This window comes from Amblyomma americanum, chromosome 1 (assembly GCF_052857255.1).
Source record: "Amblyomma americanum isolate KBUSLIRL-KWMA chromosome 1, ASM5285725v1, whole genome shotgun sequence".
Lineage (NCBI taxonomy): Eukaryota > Metazoa > Arthropoda > Arachnida > Ixodida > Ixodidae > Amblyomma > Amblyomma americanum.
In genome coordinates this window covers 75242916-75269834 of record NC_135497.1, presented here as the reverse complement: position 1 = coordinate 75269834, position 26919 = coordinate 75242916, and the positions used below count along the sequence as shown (strand labels likewise).

At 43.0% G+C, this 26919-nt stretch overlaps 1 protein-coding gene across 2 annotated transcripts; it reads left to right on the top strand.

Annotated features, from left to right (window-relative positions):
• On the top strand, positions 1–25024 carry Gprk2 (G protein-coupled receptor kinase 2). 2 transcript variants are annotated; one of them, XM_077645947.1, is made up of 9 exons: positions 1–651; positions 1477–1572; positions 6848–6960; positions 14663–14740; positions 14797–14894; positions 21839–22136; positions 22204–22881; positions 22941–23078; positions 23135–25024. In XM_077645947.1, exons 1-9 carry the CDS (start codon positions 600–602, stop codon positions 23279–23281), a joined length of 1698 nt encoding a protein of 565 aa, XP_077502073.1. In that variant the 5' UTR covers positions 1–599; the 3' UTR covers positions 23282–25024. The 2 variants fall into 2 exon arrangements, with proteins under 2 accessions (XP_077502073.1, XP_077502074.1); XM_077645948.1 differs by having other exon boundaries at positions 21–651; positions 1486–1572.
• Positions 25025–26919: the final 1895 nt, after the last annotated feature.

Genomic DNA, 26919 nt, shown 5'->3' with positions numbered 1-26919 from the left:
AAAAGAAAATGCTATCACTTAAGCTTCCCTGCCGGAATCCGCTCCTGTTGCGTGCGTCGGTATATCTCTTTAACCTTTTATTGTAAACTTGCATTCAAACAGACGCCGTTACTGAATGCGTCAAACTAGTGAACGTAAATGAACAATACTAACGATAATAAACGCCAGTTTTTATCCTATACTACCTGTTATTTCTAGTGGACGCACTGAAAAAGCAATAAATAATGCGCAAAAATCTGACCAATGGCTAGCCTCGCTGTCCGACGCATCTCTGCTCACCGCCATTTTACCCCACCCAAGGCTCCGTGGAGGACTGTTATTTTCTTGTTATATTTATACCTAGTATTTATTCATAGATATTTATATTTCAGTTTGATCTGGAATGGTGTACTGAGAGAAAAGGCAGAACTAGCCGAAATGCAGTCCACTGTAGCGCCAGGACAGTTTTCAGCGAGGTGAAACGGAAATTTACAAACTTCGGGCATGTGTTTATTGTACGAGTCCGTAGAAATATTCTCATCGACTAAGGGCTGAACAAAAACGGGGTGGGTTCCATAAAGAACCCGCCGTTGGACCAAACTGCGTTCAAGCTGGAACTGATGGAACTGGAGAATATTGTCGCCAACACGGTTTACCTCAAGGCCAGGGAAGGTTGGTGTTTTCGTCTCCGTAGGCCAGGTGCATGCATTCTGCACGTTCTCTTGCGAGGGTGGTGGTTGGGTGCGAAATGCCGGCTGTAGGCCACCTTTCGTGCCGACATCGGCCAGCTTGCCTCCGGGCCTTTCTTGGCGATCAGACTTCACGCGTGCGTCTATCTGGCGCGAGCGGCTCGTTCACGGCGGCCTCGCGCAGTTTCCGAAATGAAATGCTCAGCGCTGCTCGGCGTGGCCCCTGTGATCGGCGAGCGCCGGTCAGCGCGCTGAAAATGCTGCCGCTAGGAATGCGCCACAAAGCCCAGTGCCTCAAAGCATTTCGTTTTCTGGCGCTGTGTTTCGTGCGTCGCGTCGCCGGGCAGAAAGCAAGCCACGGCCGGCCATTTCGGCGGCCCTGAACTGCCGCCGTTTGTGCTGCTGTGGTTTCCACGCAGGGATCCACTGTGTAGTCTACAGTGCGCGCCGCCTTGGTTTTAGCATCTGCGAGCCTGGGGCTTTTCTCCATACGTTGCCGCAGCCTGAACGTGGGTAACGTTGGCGGCGCATTTGTGAGAATCTCAAGGATCCACCGGCGACAACTTTTTCCTGTTGCGCGGTGGGCGCAAACGCTCAGACGCATTTCTGCGGAGCAGACGCACTTGGCTTCGAACAACGCTGCCCAGAGCATGCACGCACAAGAGCATTGCCTATAGCGCCGTTATCTGTTCGCACTACTATTGAATCGTGAGAGGAGCAGGGAAATCGGACACTGAGCATGCTGACGCACACCTGGGATTGCATGTTGGAGTTTTGTCAAGAACTGATGCGTGTTCTAACCCGACAGGTGGTGCAGACTCAAACAAAGGCAAGAGCAAAAAATGGAAGAAGATACTGCAGTTTCCGCACATTTCACAGTGCGTATATCTCAGGGACAAAGTTGGTAAGCAACTCCATGTCGGTGTGCTTTTGATTGCCTCAAACAGGGGCACTCGGGGCTCCTCAGCATTCTTGTAAGCAGTTTCCTGATATTTGACATTGGCTGTAATTTTTAAGTGCAGCAGCTGCTAGCTCATGTTGCCAAGTTTTGTGGGATGTGGATGTTTGTTCCATACTAGCCTGTAAGTACTACGTGAAGATGTTTGCTAATGCTTTGCTGCATCATTTGAGACTGTGTCATTCTCTGGTGATTGAATTCAGTGTTCCTTCCTTATCAGGAAGTAGTGCAAGAGTGTGGGTACTGTTTACATTCACTTTATTTTCCACTGCATCCATGCTCTTGACTTTTGGCAGCATGGCCTTTGTGCTCTCTTTCTTAGCTGCCTCAAAAATGAGCAGCTAATTTCAGTGCAGTGATATTGTAATGGTTATTGCACTTGTCATACTTTGCAGTATATCATTAAATGATGGCATCATGTTCCTTTTGTGCATACCATTCAAAGAAAAGTATGCTAACTTTTGTTTTTGAAGCTGCAGGAATTTCAGCCAAACGCAATGTATCTGGAATGAACTGCATCGTTTGATATGCATTCTATTATTATATCTGGACTAATCAGCATATTTGTAAAATTGATCATTTACATTTGCGTTGGTGTTTTCTCATGTGTTCTTGAGTGCTGCACATTTCTAGGTCAGGTTTAAAAAAATATCGTAAGTTCTGGTCCCTCTTTCTAAAAGCTTTTCCTTTTTTTGCTGTCTGTTAATTTAGCATGATTCAAGGGTTATCTTTGCATTGAGTCATGTTTTTATCTGTTATGCAGGTCTCAGGTTGGATCATCTTTGTATGTGTTTTAAACGACATCAGTCACTAGGTAGCACAGTTCACAACACACTGATTTTGATGATTATAGATCCACATTCTTGGATTTTCTTGACATTGAAAATGATGTGATTATGAAGATTTCTGTGGTGTAGGCTGTCACTTGTTTGCGTTGAATGTGCTAATGAATTTGTGGGTCTAATTAGCCTGACGATGAAAAGCTGCAGAGTTATTTGTGTCACTGAAAGTTTGGATTAAAAAGAAAAAAAAACTCAACTTTTTCTTCTTTTTTCTTCTGACAGTGTACATTTTCAGCAGACATGCTTGGTACCTGACCCAGTGTATCAGTTTTCTAGCATTCTTTGAGGCATAGGTGTTTATTGGTCTTGGTAGGGACTTTTTTTTTCTTGTTTGGGATTGCAGTGAGTCATTATGGAACCTTGTAAAAATTGTTGAAGTCCAGTTGGACAAAAGTGCCCGAAATATGAAGTTGTGTAAGAGCATCTATGCACTCACAGTGAACTAGGAATGAGACAAGCATAAGTGTTTCAAAAAATTATTAAACTTTAAAATACGTTTTCAGGAACCCCATGCAGTACTTGAAGTCTGCTATTCAGATGCTGTAGATTTTAGCCTATTTTGCAACATTCGTTGCTCACAGTTGACATGTCCATGCAAAAAAGTCATTGTGTTTAAAAAGCAGAATGTTTGCTCTTTGAATGCAGTGTAATTACGCGTTGCATGCACAGCCACCTGCTCTTTGTCATTGTTCTCACCATGTTGAATGAATTTTTGCAAAAATTTTTTAACCAGTTTATTTTTATGACAAGTCTTTAGGAAACTAAATAAAGGCTCCTCAGCTATGCAGTATGCAGTGTGTTCAGTATCATAGAGTTTGTCTTAAAGAGACACTGAGGACAAATTGAGGTTAACCTGTATCGATGGGTTACTGCATTCTGCTGACAAAGACACTGCTTTCACTGAAAACGGAGCTTCTATAAGCTAGAAAAGGCCAAAAATGAATTACAGAGGTTGCCTTCACCAGCCAATTTCGCAAGTAAGCTGCAGTGTGTCGTTACATCACCATTGACTGTTCATGGAGTCCTTTTCAGCGTAGACGTTACAAGATTCAGGCAAACTTTTAAATGCAATTTTCTTTGCTAGAAATGTGTCTTTTTACTGCCAGAAGAACGTCACCATACCCAGAAAGTACCACATAATTTTTACAAAGATCAAAAATCGGATGGAGTTGTCCTCGGCATCCCTTTTAAAGGACCGAAAACTGCCCAAGACATACTATGAGATTACATTAAAAATTAAATGTTCCGGTCTCATATGGGCAGATTAAAGCATTGTAATAACAATGAAACATTATAAATTCAATTTGGCATTGAAAATTGCATAAATTAAGCTAGCTACATTGTGTAGTGAAATATGACATGTTGTTAAGTAAATAAATTTTTTTACTTTAAAAGTGTTATATTTTATTACGGGTTACTCTCCCTTCACATTGCCAACTTTAAGTACTTTGTGTAGTTGCAACTGATGGTACCACATTGTTCTCTTGGTTGCAGTGGTAGCATGGTTCACTTATACTGTCATCAACAAGACGTATGGCTGTGCCATAATGGGTTTGTGTGTGGAAATGGAAGTTAACGTATGCTACACTAAAGGTGTTTAATTGCAGTCTAGCGTGCTGGGGTGAATTTTCAGCACTGTGCAGTTGCCATCGTGCTCACTGGTCATTGCTTCCAGCATTGGGGTATACGTAATGAGTGTTTCCATTAGTATAAAAGTTCTCCGTGAAGATCTGTACCATTTCTAAAACAACTCACAGAATTCGATACCTATGAAATACACCTGATGGTTGTGTTTGCCCATGCTCTTCATGAAAAAATTGTATGGTGACTGATCAATGTGTCATGTTTGCATTTGTTGTAAGTGTACACCAAAATAACTAGGATATTTCTCTTCTCTGTAAAACTAGAGCCAAGAAAGAAGCATTCAGACGTAGCGCTGTCTCTTTTGCTTGCTGTATACTTAGCTTTTTTTTTTTTTATTCTACACAAACAACTAGCCCAATACTCGGTATTAGTTCACTTTGCTATGGCACACTGTTATAATGAAGGTATGATGAATTAAGGAAACTTCAGTGCTACTGAGGCATTGGCACAGTGTTAGAGAAAACAAAGCTGCCTGTGTGAAATTTAACATGCGTGAATACGTTGCACAAAAGAACGCTACAGTCACCATTGAACAAGACATGCCGTGGCACAACTACAAAATACTATGCTGAATCGCTTAAGGACTTTGGAAAAAAAATCTACCATTCACAAGCTGTAATATCCTAGGTCAAGGAAGAGATAGCATGAGCTTACTGTGAGGGCATCCCTGAGACAATAGATCACTTCCTGCTGTTCTGCCGCCGCTTTTCTCATTTGAGGAAGCGTCTTTTGCAAATTCCATTTCATCAACTGGGCTTGCCTGTGTCTTCCGCGGTTGTTCTTTCCATTGGCGCTTCTTTGCTTGGACGAAGCGACAGGAGTGTGCGCTCTGCTGTGCAAAATTTTCTTCAAGAAACGCAGCGACTCCCATTCTAATTTCTTTTTCCCGCCCTCAGTCGGTATGACATTGCAACATTACAGGCATTGTGTACTATTATGCACATTAAGCAATTGTCCCGTCTTTGATCTCCAAGTTAACAGGACCCCTGTCCTTCCCTCTTCCAATCTATCAGACTACATACTATTACCACTCCTTTTCCCGTCAAAACTTTCCTGTATCCAGTAATTAACCGCCTGTGTCTTGGCCACTCCCCCGTAGTGGGTATGTGCCAGCAACGTCTGAGGCCTTCCTTCCTTCCTTCCATTGGCTGATCTGGGGACAGTGGTCGAAAACCAGAAGCCAGCCTCTCTGTCAACACCAAGAAACATGAAGTGTTGACTACTGGCTGGACCAGTAACTTTTTCTCCATTGGGATAATGGCTCAGTAGGACTGGGTTCGATGACAGGAGCAGCAAAGTATGCTGAAACTAGTGGCCGAGGTAGGTTGTCAGAGACAAAGCAGCAAGCAGTGACCACAGCAACAGTTTAGCCAGATGTCTGAGAAAGGTGGCTTAAGGCCCGAGCACCTGACAAGCCAGCATTTCCATCTTCATAGCTTGCAATGCCCTTATATGGCACAACACCATGTACACCACGTGCAGTTTGAGTCTGAGGTCGTCCACCCTTGACCTCTTCTTTCTAGCTTAAGCTTCGCTCCTTTTCTTTCTCTTCTTCCACATTATCTTTTCCCATGTCACAGAGTTAAGCAACACTGTGGTGCTCAAACCACACCCATTCCCAGGGGACAAACATGACTTAATAACGGAGTCGGTCACATTCCCTGACAGTACTTTGTTTCTGCAGATAGGCACTGGAAGCTTCGGACACATAATGGAGAAAGGGAGGGTACATGGTCATGGTTGACGAGCTCAAAAAAAGACAATAAGATGACAACACGACACAAGCGCTCTTTTTTTTTTGCTCATTAACCATGAATACGTACCAACTAGCCCAACTTCTTACCTTAAGGGTACATATTCCTTTCAGGTCTCCTTCTGCCCCATTCTGTTGAACTTTTCATTAACTTATTGCAACGAGAGCAGATGGCATACTTTTTTCACAGTGCATCATCAGCTTCTGGCCCTGACCTTTAGGCCATTAGAAATCCAAAACACTGTCAAGTGTCTGCTAGACTCAAAGCTTGCTAATAGTTGTTTTGGTGTGCATGTTGGTGTTCTTTTGGTTTGGTAGCACTGTAATCTTATCATGCAGGTATGTTGTCATTCATCTTTTCAATTTTGTGAGTTCCCTAAAGTTGGTTGAAAAAAAAAGTTGGTTGCTGTAAAGTGTTTATCAGACTTGGCCTGGTGTTACCTAAAACTTTCTATTTGAAAACATAGTTATTAACTCAGTGATTATATAGTTGGCAACTAATCTTGTTGTTTAATAGTAACTAAACAACAAAAAATGCAGCTTGTGTAAACATCTGTGAACATAGTTACTAAAATTTGCTTGAAGCACTTCATAATTTTGTTGCAGTAGATGGGATGGATTGCACATGCTGCTGCATAGCATGGGGAATAATGTATATGTTGCGGTTTATCTTCATTCAAAATTTGTTTCTTGTATAGCACAGTGTTCTTATTTGCCTGGGTCTAGCAGATCCTGCTGACATTTTTAGTAACATTGGCTGGTAATAGCATTTCCAGTGTTGCTGTTGAAGTTTATAATGTGATATTCACAAACAGCACAGCAGGGCCATGATGCAGGTTTTGGATTTGCCTGTGTGATCTGTCATCAGTGCTGTTCAAACAAATGATGGGATCTTTTCAGACAAGCCTGTTGCGGGAGGCGCATGTTTGTCATTTTTCATGCCATGTTTCTCGCTGTGGCTTATGCTTGTCTCTGCTTGCAGACATCTCTTACGGGTACATTGTGGAGCAGCAGCCTATCGGCAGGCTCCTCTTTCGGCAGTACTGCCAGACAAAACCCCATTACTGCAAGTGCAACAGCTTCTTAGATGCTGTGGTAAGAAGTACTGCTTTTTTTTTTTTATGGTCTACATTGCATTCAAAACTAAAATATTTGTTTTTTTGGGAGTTTCTTCTGCAGTGAGCTTGTTTTGCACATGGTGGTGTGTAGCACAGTGCTTCCTATGCTACAGCCTTTCACATCTTGTATTCAAAAACATGAAAGCCCTCAAACCTTTTTTCAGTCTCTATCGTTCAGATTGTCTGTTGTGACTGAGTGGCTCTTCACGGAAAATGTTACCATTGATTGGCAGTCATGTGAAAGCCGAGGAGAGCACGCTCACAAACACTTCATTGAGAAAGAAATGTGCAGCATGATGCTGTATGATAGCAAAGAGATTCAAACCTGCCCCTGTACCTTTGGGCATGCTACCCAGGGCGGTGTCCATGGTCAAAATGAACCATATCACCGAAATCATGGAGTGGTCTGTTGGTAAACCATTTTTAACCGTATCAGAGTGGTGAAGAAGTAACTTTCGAACACTTTTTGTCAATTTTGAGCCGGAAAAAATTGTACGAAACTTGTGCCCTTGTCAAAGCTGGCTACATTTACTTGTCATTCGAGTTAGGGATCTCTTACTTAGAGGCTCTTTTACTCCGTAAAACTGGAGAATGCTTTGTTGCTTCGACATTGTAGAGTCTAAGGCCTTGCTACATTAAGTAATCCTATGCCATGTGCTTGTGTATTCTTCAAAGTATTGGCCTATTTTAAAATGTACAAAAATTGCACTCATGCATTTTTTTTTTTCATAGTCTTCAGCCACATCTTGTGCGATTCTGTCAGCGCACATGTTGCTGAATGCAATGTTTTTTTAACTGTCTTCAATTTTTTGCAGTTGTACTGTTTTGAATATCTCTGAAAATCTCAGTTGTGAGCACATTGCATTCAAGAGTGTGCACTGCTTTCACTTGAAGGCCTTTCAAAGCTCAGTATAGTTAGCAGCCATCTGTTGACTTGATACGTTGCCAGATTAGTTGCCATTCAAATCTCCTGTGTAACACCAGTCAGGTGGCCGTTGAGCTGGTAAGGCTGTCAATTCAAAGGCCTTTGCATGCCTCAGTGGCATGCATATTTATTTTATCTAATGTGAATGGTTGCAACCATAAAGTTAAAATATTGTAAGGTTTTAACGTAGTTAAACTGAGTAGATGTGCGAAAGCATGTGTTTAGCCTGACAGGCTCATGGTTTTGCTTTGCTGGGTTGCCGGCACATCTGGCGACGATATTAGACTCGGGTTAAGCTCTGGTCGAGGTTAAACTGATCTAATCTGTTCGCACCGCAGATGGAAGTTGATGAAGATGACGATGTGCAATGCACAACGCAAGAGTGTGTTGCAGTTTAACACGAGGTGTGATCGGCTGCAGTGATGCATAGTGCTCTTATGCACTGGCCAGCGAAGCTGAGCTGTTTGCGCCACCGCGGGTTATAAACCCTGTCGCTTCAATATTTTCCTTATTTATTTATTTTTCATTTACTTATGCTATGCTCTTGGCACAAACCCACAAACATTGCAAGATCTTGCTTGGGGTTTACCCATCGGAACAGTGCTTTCGCACTAGTATGCCAACTCCAGAGTCAAAACGGGGGGCACTCTTCCATACACACCCTCTGCATTTTTGCAAACCATGATGGCTGTCATTATGATACAATGTCCTGTCATGCAAACGTTCTATTAAAATACGAGCTGCTGATCAAACCCTTGAGGGTGACCATGGTGGTACCATGATGGCACCATAGTGGGTCAGTACAACCTCCTCTGTGCGTATAATTCCCTGGTTGTAGTTTACCATTTGTGTGTAGTAATGAGAAGTGCATAACATTTGCATAGGTGCACCAGTGGGCTGTACAGTGGAAGTGTAAATTGTGTGCTATAGACTGACTGCTAGTGCTGCCTGCGCGAGGCCAGGCCTGGTTGCAGATCACCTCTGTGTCTAGTTTCACTCTGCACACTGGTTTGGCGCAGTTTCATGCATGTGGTGAGGTGCCGTGCCTCAGTAATAAAGTTAGTTTTATGTTCACAATGAATGCCTCAGCAAGTCCTTGGCCCTCACTTCACCCTCACAAATTATGGCGTTTGTGAAATGGGTATGCATGTAAAGACTGAAAACTGGACAAAGTATTTTTTCTTGAGCATTGTGTAGCAGTAACATTAACTGTAAATTTGAACTAATTTATCGTATTTTTTTCTTATTTTTCATGTTGAAATTGACTTAAATAGCTTGAACAGTTTCTGAAGCTTAAGTGCCAGTTTTAGCGAAAAAGTTAAGGTTAAGCCTTGGCAAAGTAAAGTAGTTGAATTCAGTTGTAAGGATCAGGAGTGATGGAGATTTCTCAGGTACACTTCTTGCATTTAACTGGCAAAAAGTGATAGTGTGTTAACCAATTCAACATTTCGCTAATAGATATGAGCACGCATGAAATTAAAGACATCATTGAGCGCATTGCAAAAGAAAGATGCGATCTGGTGTAACTCTTTCCTTACCATGGGAAAAATATACTATTTTTGTTTGTTATTTTTTTATTTTGTTTTATTGTATCAGAATGTTTTTTTCGAGAAACAAATTTATAATAACTCAAATTTATCATGTACAAAACCCTGCCTAGTGAAAGTGTGCTGCTTCAAAAGTCACCTATGCATGGTAGCGTTGGGCCCAGGATGCAGCAGTATTGAACATCCTGTCATACAGTTGTAGCATTTGAGGAAAAACCTGCCTTCGGGACTTTGCTTTTCACACAGTTTCTGACCCTCTGCTTTCAAAACCAAGTCATAGGTAACACATGCTATCTTTGACCTGCTGGCTACAGTTGGCTAGAATACTTGACTTTGCAGTGGGTGCCCTCATCTTATGTCGCATTGTCGTGGGCTGTTTCATTTTTTTTACAGCAGTTGTGTATAATATTGTTAATTTCGGGGTTCGATTCAGGGAGGACCAGACCTAGTTAATGGGAAGACTATTCAGGCATGGCTTGTTTTGTTCGTTTGTTACCTGACGAATTTAGTGTTGCAGTAGCTTTTACTGTCTAACATACATTTTAAAGAGGAGGGGCAAAAATTACAATACGAAAATCAGAAGGACAAAAAGATATCACGACACTATGTAATAAGTTATCGCATTTTTAAAATGTATTGGGCCTTTTTACATGCGCAAGCTGAAGGCAGGATATTCCAATTGTTACTAGTCTGAGTGAAGAATGAGCATAAATGTGTTGTTGTTTGACAGTGCGGCATGCTGACTTTGTGAATATGGTCTTGGAAAGAAGAGATGAACATCGCTAGGCAGATCCAGAGAAAGGGGAGAGCTGGGTTAAGATAATACATTTTATGAAATAAGCATAAATCGGAGGTCTTCTTGGAGATTGTAAATGATGATAAATTTAAAACTGTCTTCATTTGCATTGCAGCAGCTGTTCTGTGGTAGTTGTTGAAAATGAAGCGTACGGAATGATTTTGCACAGCTTCAGGCTTATCGGAAAGTGTTGTTTGGCGTGGATCTCAAACAGATGATGCACATTTCAGCTGTGAACATACACAAGTTGTGTATAACAATAGCTTTCAGGATAATGATGCGTAGAAATTCGAGTGCACTATTAGCTTTAGACATTAATTATTCAGTATGTATGTTATGTACAGGACTAATTAAATACTGAAGATTTTTTGGCTCAAAGCAACATTTGTAATAGATTTTTTTTATATAACTTTCGGTTTTCTGGTGGATGCAGTAATTTTTCAAGGCACGCTTCACATTGGTGTTGTTTGCAGTGCTTAATGCATGTCTTTCAGTGCAGTGCTGTTTGCCCTCTGCCGTTCTTTATAATTTGACAGCTGCCTAGTGCACAGCCTTGTCTAGCTCTTATTCTGTGGTGAATGCCCCCCCTTTGGGCTCACATTGTTCTCACTTGGTGTTTGCTCACCAAGTTTACAGAAGAAAGCAGCAAAAATGAAACACAATGCATGCCAAAACTTGTCATAAGCCATTTATGCTGTCTTTTAACATATTACAAATTGGGAACTGCTGTGCCTGTCAGACAAGGAAATTCATGAAGGCTGAGCTAATACCACTGGGAGTCAGCGCAATTTGTGCATAGTCACGCAAAGTTCTAGTGGTATGTGCTGCTGTATGCAGTTTTCAGCAAGTAAATTTGACGAGTTTATTGCATTTGGTCTTTCTTCAGTGTGTAGCCTCTGTGCCAATGCCGTAAGGATAAAAGAAAGAAGTACAAAGTTAATAAGTACATTGGCATTATTAAATATGAATTACTGTGTAATAACTACTTTAACTACATATTTCTTTCTAAAGCTATCTCAGTTTGGAATAGCCTCACTTACAGTGAAGTGCTAAAGCTGTCACTGACATTGTTTACACAGTATATTGCCTACTGTGTGTTATTGCGTTGCCTAAGTTACTGTTTTTTGTTGTATTGTTTGGTATCATTTTGAATTCATTGTATTTTATTGGTGAAGCTAGCAGCACAGCTTCAGCTTGTACTGTTAGCTTGTTTCATATTCAAACTGTGCAAAATGAGGACAGAGTAATGGGACACACACACACAGTGCAAAATGGTTGTGGCTTAGTGCTTGGACGTGGAAAGCAGCATAGAGCCCAGGGTAGGAGAAATATATTCCAAGGGGTATCTTCTGGCGGGCTAGTTGGTGCGTTTTGTTCATTTTCAAACTGAGCGAAACAAAGTCGAGTAAGGGGACATGCGCTGCACTGTGTGTGTGTGTGTGTCACTCTGTCCTCGTCATTTCACGCAGTTTGAAAATGAACTAAGTGCACCAACTAGCATGCCAGAAGACACTTCGTTTCCTTTTCTTTTTCTTGTTTTGTGTGCTTGCTTTGGTTTCCTACCGTGTTATAATCCCGACACTAGAGATTGAAGTATCAGTAAACAAATTAGCAGGGTGATGCAAATGTCCAAACTTTTCAAATATAAAACGTTGCCATAATGAATTCAGGCTTTGGCAGCTTTGGTAGCTCTTTGGCAGCTTCAAGTGTTTTTCAAAGGATTCCAGAGCTCGTGAGTATTAGAAACTACACCTTCATTCATGGAGGATTAAAAAAAAGCAGAAACACTCAGAAGGTGACATGCATGCAAAGTAATTATGTAGTTTTTTTTTTTCTTAACCTTCAGATGAACACTGTAGCAGCCAATTTTTCTTTCTAGTGCAATTTGTGTGCTTGCCTTGCTTTGTGAACCTGGTAGCAGGACACAGATGCATACATGTCAGTAATGATGTTTCTGCTGGTGTCTCGTAAAGAACATAGTCAGTCTTGGTGGTTTCAACCACAAGGCTATATTTTTACATTGCAAAGTTTGTTTTTCAGTGCTTCATGCAGCAATAATGGCCATTTTGCTGGCAGCAGCATCCTATAAAAGCAGATACAGGGCAAAAGTAAGAATAGTAAAGACTGTCAAAGCGCGGCTTATATAGTTACGGTGACAGTGGAAAGCAAAAAAAAGTACACATTGTATTATGAGTTGCCTGTGTTACATGGGCGTTTTAATTGTGGTACTCAAGACTGTCTGGTTTAGTCAGACTGAAAAGGGGAATGATAAAGTGGAAATTTAATTGCAGAAGTTTCTGGAAACGGGCAAGCATCATCAGCAGAGAAAAAAAAAAAAATTTTGCATGCTTGTCAGTAAGGGCAACTTTAATCGTATTTCCTCTATGCACCTAATTATTATTCACTAGATTATTTATGTGACGTCACTTAGAGAGCGCGCCTATGCAGTTAACCATGGCTGTGCAACAACACGGTGATTGCCTCACATTGCATCATGACCTCAAGAGTGGGGTAATCCATTTGAGCAGAATAATCCGATTAGGAGGCCCAGCACCCTGCAGACAGCGAGCAGCTTCTAGCATGGTATAGTGACAGCAGAGCACCTGCTTCTGCTGCGTGGACACCCTTTGCTTTTATTTCTGACCCTCCCAACAAATAAGGTGCTGGTCGGGATACAGTGTTGCCGCTGGGGAGTGCCTCTTGACGCCCGCCAAATCTGAGGGTGAATAATCTCTATAAAAGGATTTGTAAGTGATTAGGGTGCAACCACATTTGAATGGCTCGAGGAGATGCACTGCTTACAAGAAAAGAAAATGGTCTTAACCTGCTTTTTTGTGTTGAGCCTTGTGGTATTTTTTTTTTTAAATGAGGACTGATGGATGTTAATCACTGCATGCTGCTTATGCCCTCGATATATGATTTTAAGAGCATTTTGTCTTTAGGGGGAGCCTGGTCTTAAAAACAAAATTTTATTAATGCAGTCATAATTATGAAATCTTCAGGGAACATGTATTTTTGTGTGCTGATTCTAAATATGTTTTAATTTCATGTAAAACAATTTCTTGAGCACTTATGTAATTTTTATGCAAGTATTTTGCGGAAAGCTTTGAAGAAAATTTGCTGTCGGAAACCCGCTGAAATGTATGCCATTGGGCTCTCTTGATACCAAGGAATGCAATAAGGGTAAAATTATCATGCTGGCTATCATAGCAGTTGAGTTGTAGGATATGGAACCTGCCACTTCAGAAACGAGAATATGCCATTGGGCTCTCTTGATGCCAAGGAATGCATTAAGGGTAAAATTATCATGCTGGCTATCATAGAACTTGAGTTATAGGATATTGAAGCTGCCACTTCAGAAACAAGAATATGCCATTGGGCTCTCTTGATGCCAAGGAATGCAATAAGGGTAAAATTATCATGCTGGCTATCATAGAACTTGAGTTATAGGGTATTGAAGCTGCCATTTCAGAAGCGAGAATACACACTTTACTTCGCATTTCTGAAGTGAGAACTTCAAAACCCTATAACTTAAGTTCTATCATGGGCAGGAAGACAATTTCACCCTTATTGCAATCCTTGGTATCAAGAGAACCCAATGGCATACATATTAGCAAGTTTCCCGCAGCAAATTTTTTCAAGGCTCTTCACAAAATATATGCATAAAAATTACATAAGTGCTCAAGGAATTGTTTTACATGAAATTAAATGACATATTTAGAATTGGCACACAAAAATACATGTTCCATGAAGATTTATTAACTATGACTTCATTAATAAAAAATTTTTTTTCAAGACCAGGCTCCCCCCTTAAGTACTTATAGTATGCATTCTTAGAAAAACAGTATGGTTGAGTGAGTCGGAAGCTTAACTGTAAGACACAAATATCCTGAGAGTCAGTTTATTACCTCCTGTATTTCATGTCAGTTCCTTGAGTAGTATCAGGAGAGCAGACTGAGTTGAGCAGGCTTTACAGAAACTTTACTGATAATTGGCCATAATTTATTACTTCGAAAAAAAAAAGTATCATAATGCGCGTTTAGTTTCTTTGGGCCAGAAAAGGGAAGCTGTTTTCATGCTTGAATTTTTCTGGCCCATTCCACCATGCATGCTGTCTTCTTTAAGCCTTGGGTGACCCAGACCTTCTACAGCTCGTCATAAAATATTCGTTTCGGTTCAAAATCTTTTCTGGTAGAGTAATTGCGCATTTAAGGAGTGGAATATTGGTACAGCCCAAATTTCGATGTCCCTAATTCTTTTCATTGCTCTGTATACATGCTTAGTTCTTGCAGATGTCTGTGTAACCTTTGCATATTTTGCGGTGGTTATGGTGCCTGATTTGACCAGCACAAAGCTCTAGCTTCAAAAGTAAAGAAGTTGTCAATTCCTATTGTTTGTTTTCCTCTTTTAGGAAGCATATGAATTGCAGTTGGATGAAGATCGTGCTTTGGCAGCTCAAGATGTATTTAACAAGTTTCTCAGTGAACAGGTAAAGCTGTAGCACTGGTTTAGCATGTCTCTAAATAAGCTACTTTTGTTTTGCAGTCAAGTGAATTTGTAGATGTGGTCAATGAAGATCTGGTGGAGAAATGCAAACAAGGCTTGGCTGAAGCATCCAAAGACTTGTTTTCTGAATGCGCAAGGTAAGCCAAGTACTGCCGTAGACTAGTATGGTTCTTCTGTGAATAGTTGGGAAGCTTGCCTAGCAAAACAAACCCTGTGGTTAATAGTTTATGATGAACACATTTTATTCCAACATATTTGTGGCCTCTGCAGAAGTTGTATTTCTGAAAATTTTTTGACCTCGAGGTTTGTGTTCTACTTCAGTGTGGGTTTTTTTAAAAGCATTAGGTTGGTGATAGTGCTAAATGTACAGATATGGTTTTCTTAGTGCTAAATGTGCTTATATGGTTTTCTTGTATGTTCGTTCAACATTTGTGGCATTTATTGCATTTTAATCCGGGTCGTGCAGGTTAAAGGGCTATAGACACTTCATTTTAGTTGCATGTTTTCATCTCTGTAATGCTGCATAAAATATTAGAATAGTACATGGATAACCACGTGGTATTCCCCTATGACCGTTAAATAATTTATAATTGAATTTCTTTTTGATTCTGTTTCGGTTTCATCAACCAGATGGTGGCTGTGACGTGTAAGACGTGTGTAGGTCACGTGAGGCATGAAAGAAACTGCACCATAATTGCTAATAATCATTGTAGTGAGTTAAAACTATCCATCAGTGATTATATTGAAGTTTTTTCATGCCTCATGTGACCTAAACACCTCTCACATCTCTCAGCCATTGCTTGGTTGATGAGACTGAAACAGAATTAAGAAGAAATTTAATTATGAATTATTTTAGCAGTTGGGGGGGGGGGGGGGGGGGTAATAGCTCATGGTGACCCATGTATACTAATGTCTAACACATCATTTGAGCAAGCAAGAGTAGGGAAATGAGGGGCTCGTTATGACATGCAAGTGAAGGAAGTCAATGGTCACCGAAACCAAGGAAAACATAGGGGAGTGTTTCTTCAGTTTTTTTTTTTCCTTTCAACTTTAGGTGTTGATCAAGGGGAAAATAATGGCATAATTACTTTATGGCTAAAAGATAATTGATCAGAAAGTAGAGGAAAAAACAACCACGTGCCGCTGGTGGGATCTGAACCCACGACCTCCAAATTTTGACCCCGGGTTCGGATCCCATGGGCAGCATGTGGTTGATTTTTTCTTCTACTTTCTGATCAATTATCTTTTAGCCATAAAATAATTACACAATTAATTTCTCATTGATAAACATCACAAGTTAAAAGGAAAAAAAAAGGAGTAGAGAGATTCTCCTATGCTTTCGTTGGTTTTGGTGGCCGTTGGCTTCCTTCATTTGAAAGATGAAGGTACACAAGCAAAACTCCGGCGTCTATACTCCTTTAAGGGCCTTGTTGTTTTTAAGTGAGGTTATCCACATAGCTCTTTAGGTTGTGTTCTGCTTTGAATGAAAGGTTGTTTTACAGTTTCAAAAAGCCTGCATGGTCTAAAAGCATATTTTCCTCTGTGGTTTTGGCAGTTCCTTGGTGGATTATTCACTAGTGGGCAAATTGTTACTTTTTAAGGTGCAGTCACTTGTATAATAAACATTGAAAGTTTAAAAGCAGGTGCTCTCAGTGTCCATTGGCACGTGCAGCACTGTCTTATACCTCTGTCACGTGGGCACAGCAAAGGCCTTTGAGAATCTGGTCCTTATGTTGAAAGGCTACATGGCACAAATGTTGCTCATTTGCCTTGGACGCCAAGGCGCCCGTCCAAGACCTTTGCAACCCAAAGGCATGGCCTTCAACAACCTGCAATCGCAGTACCGTCCGACGTCAAAAAATAAAAGCAGAGAAAAAATATATAAAAAAATACGAAAGGTTTGTCTGGTTTTGCTTTTTGGACAGGTGTTTATATGCCCAGATTTCAAGACAGTAAAATTATTGCAGTAATACCGATTGTCCGTGGTCGCCAAAGCAATACATAAAACCTGCTGCTGCTGGTGAGAGTAGCTGTTGCAGTTCTTTTAAGGAAGCAATAAGAATAAAAGAATTGGTAGGGGTTAAACCGAGTAGACGCGCAAAAGCAGGTGTTCATTCTTCATTTGGAGGGGACGTTTAAGATCAGTCTTAAGGGTATAACACAATATATTTAGTAGGTTAATGCTCATATATGCACAATTGGTCATCCTCTGCTTACATTCACAGATGGCTGCAAGTCTTCATACCACTACCAGTGCAGTGGCACAGCGATTGAACAATATGCCACTGCACTGGCTGGCGGCTGTTTCTGTCATAGCCACCGGTAGGGATTGTGCAACCCCTGTTGCTCTTCCCGAGCAACCTCTCGTGCATTGGCGTGACACTCCTCCGAACTTACCTGAGCTTACCCGAGTTACTCGGGTAAGCTCAGGTAGTAGCTCGGGTTGCTAGTACGTACAGTAATCCCTCGTTATAACGAAGGCAGCGAGATGGCGAAAAAATTCGTTATAAGCGGTAATTCGATATAAGCGACTACCCGGGAAAATCTAAAGCAGTCGAGCTTTAATTGCGCTGCAACGGCGAGGAAATCAAAATGCAATGTATTCAGTGACGCAAAACTTTATTGAGGTGCAAAAAAGGCAGTGAGCTTTCGCTGTTTCAAGCTCAATTACTGGGTGCATGCAACCCCTGCTCTAATCTGACCAAGCATTGCACGATGGCGCGGTTGCCACCCATGCATTCAACCTTCGGGGTATTTCGAATCGTGAAGGCAGTGGCCGCTTTTCTGGGGGTATTTCGGGGTATTTCGAAGGCAGTGGCCGCTTTCATGGGGTGGGGGGCACAGAAATGCCATGGCTCGAATCTGAGGTTGTGTTTGTTGTGCTCAAAAAACTATTAACCGCTCATTGTAGGTATGCAGCGCGATCATGAAAACTGAACAGTTTTGCAGTAGGGGAATTGCATGATTACTGGGCAGTTTTTTTTTTTTTTTTTTCTCTCGCGAGGTGTGTAGCTGTGAAGTTTGCAATTAAGTTTTTGGGCTAGTTTTTCGACACACCGTTGTCGACGACACTGTGCTAATTCTACGGTTCAGGTGTCGGTGTTCGCGCAGCGTCGCATCCGCACCGCTGACAGATGTCTAGGAACAAAATTAAATGACCCTACCATGCATTTAGACCGTTTGTCTGGTCGGATGGCGCGAATCGAGCATGACCGGCTAGAGAAAATCGCCGGGGAAACACCGTGGTTGCGTTGACCCGCCATGTTGACAGCCTGACTCTTCGCTGGCGACGCTCGGATTTTTTGTGTTTTCAGCAAGTTATTGGTTGATTTGCATTGTGAAAAGTGCAACAAAGCTAGGGGCGGTCTTTTACTGCGATACAGGCCGATTATGATGAGCGGCAAGCAAATTTCTAGGCCGGCTTCCCCAAAGTCGTCTTCCCGATTTGTTAATGTAGCTCCTCATGTCGAACACGTTAATGGGCTTGCAGCCAGCAGTCGCTTGCGACCAGTCAGCAGCTTGACAACACCGTTGTTCGCATGTGCAAGCGCGACCTGCTGGTTGCCGTCTCGTTTAAAGCGAAAACTCTCGGGAATGACGTTGTTTGCGCCCTTTCGGGAGTTTCGTCTGCTTTGGCCGATGTGAAATGGTTAGGCTTAGTGATGACTACAGGAGCCAGGAAGCAGCTCAGTTCGTTGCCGAAAGCTCACCTTGCTCGCGACTCGCAAGCGTGAATGGGCTCATGATAATCGGAGGGACACTTCTTTTGTGCTTTTTGGCACGTTTCAGTGCCAGAAATGTTCTTCAGAGCAGTAAAATTTTGCTCACCGAGTGCACCCCATGAAATTCTATGGCGCAAGTCTGCCCACGGTCTTTTGTCCAATTTTCAGCATCCAAGAGACCGGGGTTTTCTGGAATCGCAAAGCATCATGAAAATTTTATTTTCGTTTGGATTCTATCACGGGGGACACCGGCGATGCGGTTGTGACTGATTCGGGCGCACTTCCGTTCGCATCTCCTTAAAAAAGATGGGAGCACTTGGCACTTGCTTGGTACTCATTACTAGGCAGGTCATCGGTCGTTGTAGGTTTGGTACTTTTGTGGCCTGTTCTGTGCCTGCATGACACTAATTCGTCGGCGGTATTAATTTGACACTGCATGCGCAAAACGCGGCAGCGATGCCTCCACTCCCTACTTCGCTCTAAGTGGGCCAAGCTCTTCGTGCACTTCGAGTAATGCAGCTTAAAATGCATGCGTTTGGGTCGGGACCGGAAGAAATTTCGAATAAAGCGATATTTCGAGTAAAGCGATTTCGTTATAACTAGGAATTACTGTACATGTTTATGGTGACAAGATTCTTGATCAGTGGTGGTTAGCGTATGAATGCTTTCACACTAAAAATTGTCGGAGTTCAATGAATGAATAGAATACCCGAGTTTAATTTTAAAACACTTACTTCACCCACCTCATGCACAGCAGCGGGTGCCAAGCCTCAATGAGTGTTTCACCTTTGGGCTGCACCATGTAGCTGCGTTGCTGCTCCTTGGAGCTTTCGCTCCTTTGATAAAAAATAGTGCCTTGGCTGGAAAGACGTTCGAAGAATGCCGTGTGACAGCGGTATTAGTGCATTGATTCTCATAAAGAGGTTGTGGACCCTTTAGAGTGTTTAGACATTCTTGGAGCCTTCATTCCTGGAGCCTCCCTAAGCAAGCCCTCGGTTTTTGTATGGATCACAAGACATAGTGGCCCAGTTTACGCTGACAAAGTTTTAGTGCGCTAGCACTATGCTTCCACTCAGCCGCTTAGCCATTGTCTGTTTGGTCCCACTGCGACCATGAAGAGCTGGGTGGCAGGTGGGCCACTTAGATCACGTCACCTTGTAACGTCATCACAACCTGCTCACCGGATTGTGAACAAACTGGCTGCCGTGGCAGGTGGCAGTTCACTTAATGATTTATGATTAGTCATGAGAGGTTGCTCAAGGAGAGCAACGTGGGTCTCGCAAGCCCCACCAGTGGCGGCACCTGCCGTCGTAGGGCAGTGGCACATTGCTTCACCGCTGCACCACTGTGCCAGAAGTGGTATGAGGCGTCCCAGCTATATACGAATGTAAAGAAAAGAACGACCAATTCTGCATATATGGGCTTGAACCCGTTAACGCTATCACATCATACCTTTAAAGGGTCCCTGAAAAGGGTGTTTGAGGTTGTCTATAAAGTGCTCATATTATGTAGAGTACAGGCCAACGAGTGTTCATGCCGCCTACAATACCTCAAAAGTGAGCCAATAATTTACAATACAATTTTTAAAACTCCAGCTTCCGCGCCAAGCGGCGACCTGCGGTGCTGAGCTTTCGCCCGAATCCGCATTCGTTACGTCAGCATCCACGCTCGTTACATCATGTAACGCTCGTTACGTCAGCAGCAAACTGCTAGCATTGGTTCACGCGTGTCAGCAACCAGTGGAGGGGGCGAGTGCGAGAGGCCAGGCGGAGAAGCGCCGACCTTAAAGCGTGAAAAAAGTGACAAGAGGAGAGGGAAAGGCACAAAGATGCGGAAATTCAAATTTTGACTGCAGATAACTCAGCTTCCACAAAACGCATCTAAGAAATTCTTTTGGAGGATATTGGTGAAGCGGTGTCCTTTAGCATCTTAGGCACATCGCATCTTTGTTGAGACACCCTTTCACAGCCCCTTTAAGGCGGAGCTTAAGTGTCGTCCTGAGTTTTAGTGCACTAGCACGAAAGTCCCCACTCTACGATTTCCCCAGTTTTTGTCCGATGCCTGCTTGAACTTGAAAACAGAGCCTCGACCCGAAACTGAAACCATATTGCTAGCACACCCAATTCGCATTTAGCCTAAACCACGCTAACCACGCTAAATTTTGAGGGAAAGTTCACACTTTTCCCCAAAAAAGGCGACTTGACTAGACTTATGTCATGTTCATGTAAACACAGCAACTGATTCAGCTTATGCTCACTACTCCACTCCTATTTCAAAACCTATTTCAAAAGCAATTGTTTGCAAGTTCACTTTTGTTGTGTGCCGCCATAAAGCATAAATGAACTAGTGAAATGTTCTTTGGATGGGCATATTGTTTGCGTAACCTGTTGTTTGTTGTCATAGTACTGACTGTTGCATAACTCAGAGCCCCTACTAAATGCTGCTCCTTGGTTCTCCTTCTCCTTAGTCTGCATTAAAATTTTGCACAGAAACGATATTTGGTGGCCAAGTTTTGTTTGTTACTGTTTGGGTGCAGTGCTTGCCTGTGGTTAAAATTTATTGGAAGTCCGCATTGACTGTGGCAGTGCCAGACCATAAATACAACAGCTGAATCCGCAAAGGTAGGGTAAGGGCGTGGGCTAAATGGCGATCCATGACTAACATTCTGCAGCACAAAACTCAAGGGATGACTCACAGAGGTGAGAGACAAGCGCTATATAATTAGTCCTTCACGGATGTCTATGTAACCTTAGCATATTTTTGGCGATTATGATGCCTGCTTTAACCAACATAGGATTTAGAGTCAAACATCCTAGAGCCCTCAACAACTTGTGGCCGCAGAAGGACTAAAGCAGATAGCACAACATGAAGAGTGCTCCCCAATCCTGCCGATCTAGAGATGGCAGCATCACCACAGACGGTGGGCACTCTCTATTCATTCTGACTGAAACAGGCAAATACCCCACTGAAAGGTAGCATCAAGCAACACTCGTGTCAAAATACCATTTGTTTGAGGAGTTTGAGCACGAACATGCCAGCGACTTAGCCTGGAGAAGCATTCTAAGAGGGGCTTTGAGTAATGTAACAATCAGCACTACCCCTGCATTCCTAGGCTCCTTGATCATTTCTGTGGTGCCAAAGAGTCCCCAACAATTCGTGGCCGAGAACCACTGCTATAGCGGAAGGTCGCTGCCTATGGAAAGTATGTGCAAGCATATTTTGACCATGTGCTGCACTGTGATAGCGGCTACAGTATAAAATTAAGTAATTGTTGCAGCTCAGCCCTTGTTCGTATTCCATTTTTCATATGGCATTGATCCTTGCAGTGTAGGCTTGATTATATTGTCTGTTCTATGCAGGGCTGTCAAGGAGTTCCTTATGGGAGGGCCATTCCAGGAATTTGAAGGCAGCATGTACTTTGATCGGTACCTGCAGTGGAAATGGCTGGAGAGTCAGCCCGTGACAGCCAAAACGTTCCGCATGTACAGGGTCTTGGGCAAGGGTGGCTTTGGTGAGGTGTGTGCTTGCCAAGTGCGTGCTACAGGAAAAATGTATGCCTGCAAGAAATTAGAAAAGAAGCGCATCAAGAAGCGACGGGGTGAGACGATGGTGCTGATTGAGAAGCAGATTCTGCAAAAGGTCAACTCTCGCTTTGTGGTAAGTAGTAGTTGCTGGTAGCGGTAAGCGCCTAGGCAGACTGTGTCGAGCCGTGTTCACAATGCAGGTGAGCCTGGCCTACGCTTATGAGACTAAGGATGCACTGTGCCTGGTGCTGACCATCATGAATGGCGGGGATCTCAAGTTCCACATGTATTCTATGGGTGGGGAGCCTGGGTTTGAGCCACAGCGGGCACGCTTCTATGCGGCAGAAGTGACACAGGGCCTGGAGCACTTGCATGCCAAAGGGATAGTGTACCGGGACCTCAAGCCAGAAAACATTCTTCTGGATGACCACGGCCATGTACGGATTTCGGACCTGGGCCTGGCGGTAGAGGTGCCTGATGAGCAAGAGGGAGTTCGGGGTCGTGTGGGCACTGTGGGCTACATGGCCCCTGAGGTGATCGACAATGAGCGGTACACATATAGCCCCGACTGGTTCAGTCTTGGCTGCCTGCTCTACGAGATGCTGGAAGGGCAAGCACCTTTCCGGGCGCGCAAGGAGAAGGTGAAGCGTGAGGAGGTGGAGCGTCGGGTCAAGGAGGAGCGGGAGAAGTACTCAGCCAAGTTCAGCGAGGAAGCCAAGGACTGCTGTCAGCAGCTGCTGGCAAAGAGCCCTGCAACGCGTCTTGGCTGCCAAGATGGCCGAGCAGGTGCCCGCCAGGTGAAGCGGCACCCGTTCTTCAAGAGCCTTAACTGGAAGAGACTGGAGGCAGGCATGCTGGAACCGCCCTTTGTGCCCGACGTGAGTCATTGTATGCATTGCACTTAAAGCATTTGCCTCAAAACCGCCTTGCTTTGCAGCCACACGCTGTGTATGCGAAGGATGTTTTGGACATCGAGCAGTTCTCCACTGTCAAGGGGGTCAATCTGGATGCCAGTGACGACTCCTTCTATAGCCAGTTCAATATGGGCTCAGTGTCCATACCCTGGCAGACTGAGGTGAGTGGTGAAGACAGCCTTGTGGTGGTCTTCTAACCATTGGTGTTCGCATACAGATGATTGAGACGGAGTGCTTCAAGGAGCTCAACGTGTTTGGACCGAGCCAGACACGGCCCCCTGATCTGTGCTGGGAGCTACCCCCGGCTGAAGACCGCCGGGGCTGCTTCCCTTTCCGCAGGAAGGCACGATCCCGGCCCAGCTGAGCACTCCCAGACTATGCAGACCCTGTATTCCAGGCATAATTGTTGCACCCAATGGCACTCTGAGCCCAAACCTTTCAGGGACCCTTGTTTGGTGAATCGTTTGTGCAACGCTAGTCATGACATTCCTAGTTTTGGCGGACTACTCTTAATTTATTTGACACTCCTTTTGTGGAGTCATGTGGCATCCAAACCTTGTGTGTGTTGTCCTGAAATGCCAGTCTGGTTTAGTTTGTAATTGCAGGAACGTTTGCGAGTTAACTTGTGGCAGATCCCCACAGCCCCTACCTTCTGTGTGTTTCAGTGGAGTTGTGATTGTGCCATTTACATTTTTGTAAATATTGTCAACCATGGTAAAGTAGCTGTTTTGTGACTCCCTGAAATAAACTGTCATCTCTTGGTCATGGTGAGGCGTACTTTGCTGCTGTCTAAGCACAGAGTGGCCTTAGTGGGGGACATTTGAAATGCTGTTCAAGTTGATGCTTCAGCATTCAAAGTTCAAGTTGGAAGTCCTGTAATGCTGCCATCTTTTTTCTGTTAACAAGTGTCAACAAGGGCAGCAGAGATATATTGCTATGGCTGCGACACGCTAAGAGCTCACATAGTTGCTGCTACCACTCGTGACATGGTCAAGCACACATATCAAAGTGGTACTGCAACTTAGCTGTCATACTTTTGTTTTGAAGAGAGCCGTTGCTGTGCATTGCCATAATATGAAAGGAAGACAAAAAATAGCTGAACATTAGTTAATATTGGCCTTGTTGACAATGATATTTGCCACACACCTTGTTGTGCCTGGCCTCGAGACATGCAGTGCGGCCACCTCTTTTTCAATACCCTTTTATATTGAATGGATGTGCAAGAGTTATTTGAAGCATGCTTGTACATTTTTACTTTTATCTTGCATTGTTTCTTTTTTTTTTCAGACGTGCTTTGTTCTTTTCTTTGCAGGAAAAGACAAAGTTCTGTAAGTGTCAGTTGCAAGGACATGTTCAGTGGTTTTACTCAGGGTCATATCTACACTTTGACACAATCTGTAGCTTTGTTCGCTATCTTTGGTGTTTCTTATACATCTTAAGTATCAGTTGTACTTGTGCACAACGGTGCATAGACCTGCTGTGTGATGGAAATGCCGAAGTGCAATGTGGTGGAATTAAGTGATCGATTGCGATGCTGTACTTATTCATTGACTGCAAGGCAGTGGCTGTGCATTTGCACACTTGCCATTGTTTGCAAGTAGCAAAACAGTGGGCAGTTTTTATGATGAAAGGAATTTTGTTATGTCTTAGCGCTATGAAATCTACTTGCGTTACAAAAATGCCACAATATGTGCCATAGTGGATTTGTCATTAGCTTATTTGAGCATTGGCTGTGGTTAGAGAGTGGTTCTCCCTTGGGTACTAGGTGCAGTGCCTGGTAGATGCAGAAACGGATTAACTAGTTTGTATTTGTGCATGGCAATTATATATATATATATTTTTTTGCTGGTTTTATATAATGCATTTTATTATGTTGAGCCCTGATAGTTAAAGCCCGGCAGATTCCAAAATATGGCACCTGCTCAGGATAAGGGTGGCCTTTACTGCTTCACCTGTGGCAACATGCCTTGCAATCATTTTAATGACTTTCAGTATGGCTGTAGCAGAAGTACTAAATGTTGCGTCCTGTTGGTTCTCCAATTGAAGTATGCTTTGCTAAACTTCATCCATTTGTCCGTCAATAAAAGACCGCCTTTCCCCATTACTATCCCCATCACCGACTCTTCCTCGTATCAGATATGGTTCAACAGAATTTCATTGTTTGCCAAGTCGCATGTGATGCAAGGGAGACCGCTTGCATCTTGAGCAAGGTGCTTGCTCTTGCACTTGCAGTAAAAAAATATAAATGTGTTAGAGTTTTTTTGATAGAACACAAAGGGAGTTATGCGGTGGAAAAGATGAAATATGTACATATCAAAGTTGCACTGAAAGTTATCAGACCTGCTGTGCTTTTGGGCATGTTGAGGTTGTTTTGAAAAACTTAAGCCAACCTGAGATGAGTAAAGCAAGTGTAGTGTTATGTGACAAGATGCAGAAAATGGGCTTCATGCAGATGTGCTATATGAAACACAGGTATTTGGGTACCAAAGAGAAAAATGTAGGAAAGAAGAAAATCGAAGAGAGTCAACGAAATTAGAAAAATTCTATTAGTGCAGGAAAACCATAGCTGGTGCAGGGCAGGGGTAATAGTAAATTATTGGGAGAGTGCAAGTTCCTGCTGTGGACTTCTTAATTGATGGATTTTTGCGTGCAGATCTGAGCGTCTATAATGCACAGGCTAGTGGAGGGCTCTGGATTAATTTCAGTTGCGTGCATTATTTTAATGCATACCAAAATCTTTGTGCACAAGTGCTTTTTGCATTTCAGCTTCATGAAGATGTGGATGCTATGGTCGGATTTGAATCCTTACCTTGTGCTCAATAGCAGAATGTGTGCAGTATACTTGGACTGGTTAATAATGGTTTGCTATATTTTTGGTGAGCATGCATGTGCCTTTAAAAAATCTTGAGGCGAAACGTTTGTAAAGGCACTGTCCCAATGTTGCAAGTGCAGCTTTCCAAGATGTGGCGTGATTATCTTGTATTTAAGAATAACTGCTGTGGAGGCTAGCAAAAAGGGTTCACCTTAATTTAAGGTTTATGGTTTTTGAGAGTTGCCCAAAGCGACTCGGGCTATGAGGGACGCCGTAGTGAAGGACTGTGGAAATTTCGACCACCTGGGGTTCTTTAACGTGCACTGACATCGCACACTAAACGGATAACGCAGCGAGCTATAGTAAGGAAAATGATAGGTGTAGCATTAAGAGGTCGGAAGCAGGCAGAGTGGGTGAGGAAACAAACAGGGGTTGATGACATCCTAGTCGAAATCTCCTTCCGGAAACGAGAGAACAGGAAGTGGACGTGGAAGAGCCTCGATGGTGACACTAAGAATGAAATAGACTTCATACTATGCGCTCGCCCTGGTATCACGCAGGATGTGGAGGCCCTCAGGAAAAGCATGTAGTAGCGACCACAGAATGGTAAGGTCTTGAATGAGCTTAGATTTGAAGAGGGAATGGAACAAGCTGTTGAAGCAGAAGTCCATTAAAGAGTGAGTGGTAAGAGGGAAAGAAGAGGAATTCAGGCTATCGCTGCAGAACGGATAGTCTGCTTTAACTGAGGAAGACTATCTTAATGCTTGAACAATGAAAAATAATCTGACAGCTATCATTACGAAGCGCAGTAGAAGTAGGCGGTACGATGATTTGACAGGCTACCAGAAATCTATCTCGGAAGACGAAAGATGTGATTAAGAAACGTCAAAGCATGAAAGCATCTAACCCTACATACATAATAGAACTGGCAGAGCTTTCAAAGTTAAGTGCAACGTAGCCGACGTAAGGAAATATAATATGAACAGAATCGTGCATGCTCTAAAAGAACGGAGGTAGCCTAGAAGTGGTGAAGAGGAAACTAGGCGTAGGTAAAACCAGATGCATGTGTTAAGAGAAAAGAGTTCAATGCCATTAGCAATGTGGAGTAGAGTAGCTGAAGGGTTCTGCACAATTCTATACAGTAGCAATCGGAAAGTTAATGAGGGAGCCAGTAGCACTCGGCAATGGGA

Excerpts from the sequence above, each read along its gene's own strand:
- Gprk2 (XM_077645947.1), top strand. The coding sequence starts at position 600 with ATGGAACTGGAGAATATTGTCGCCAACACGGTTTACCTCAAGGCCAGG. Across the intron at positions 14,895-21,838 it reads TTGTTTTCTGAATGCGCAAG|GGCTGTCAAGGAGTTCCTTA; the intron begins GTAAGCCAAGTA and ends TGTTCTATGCAG. Across the intron at positions 22,882-22,940 it reads AACCGCCCTTTGTGCCCGAC|CCACACGCTGTGTATGCGAA; the intron begins GTGAGTCATTGT and ends CTTGCTTTGCAG.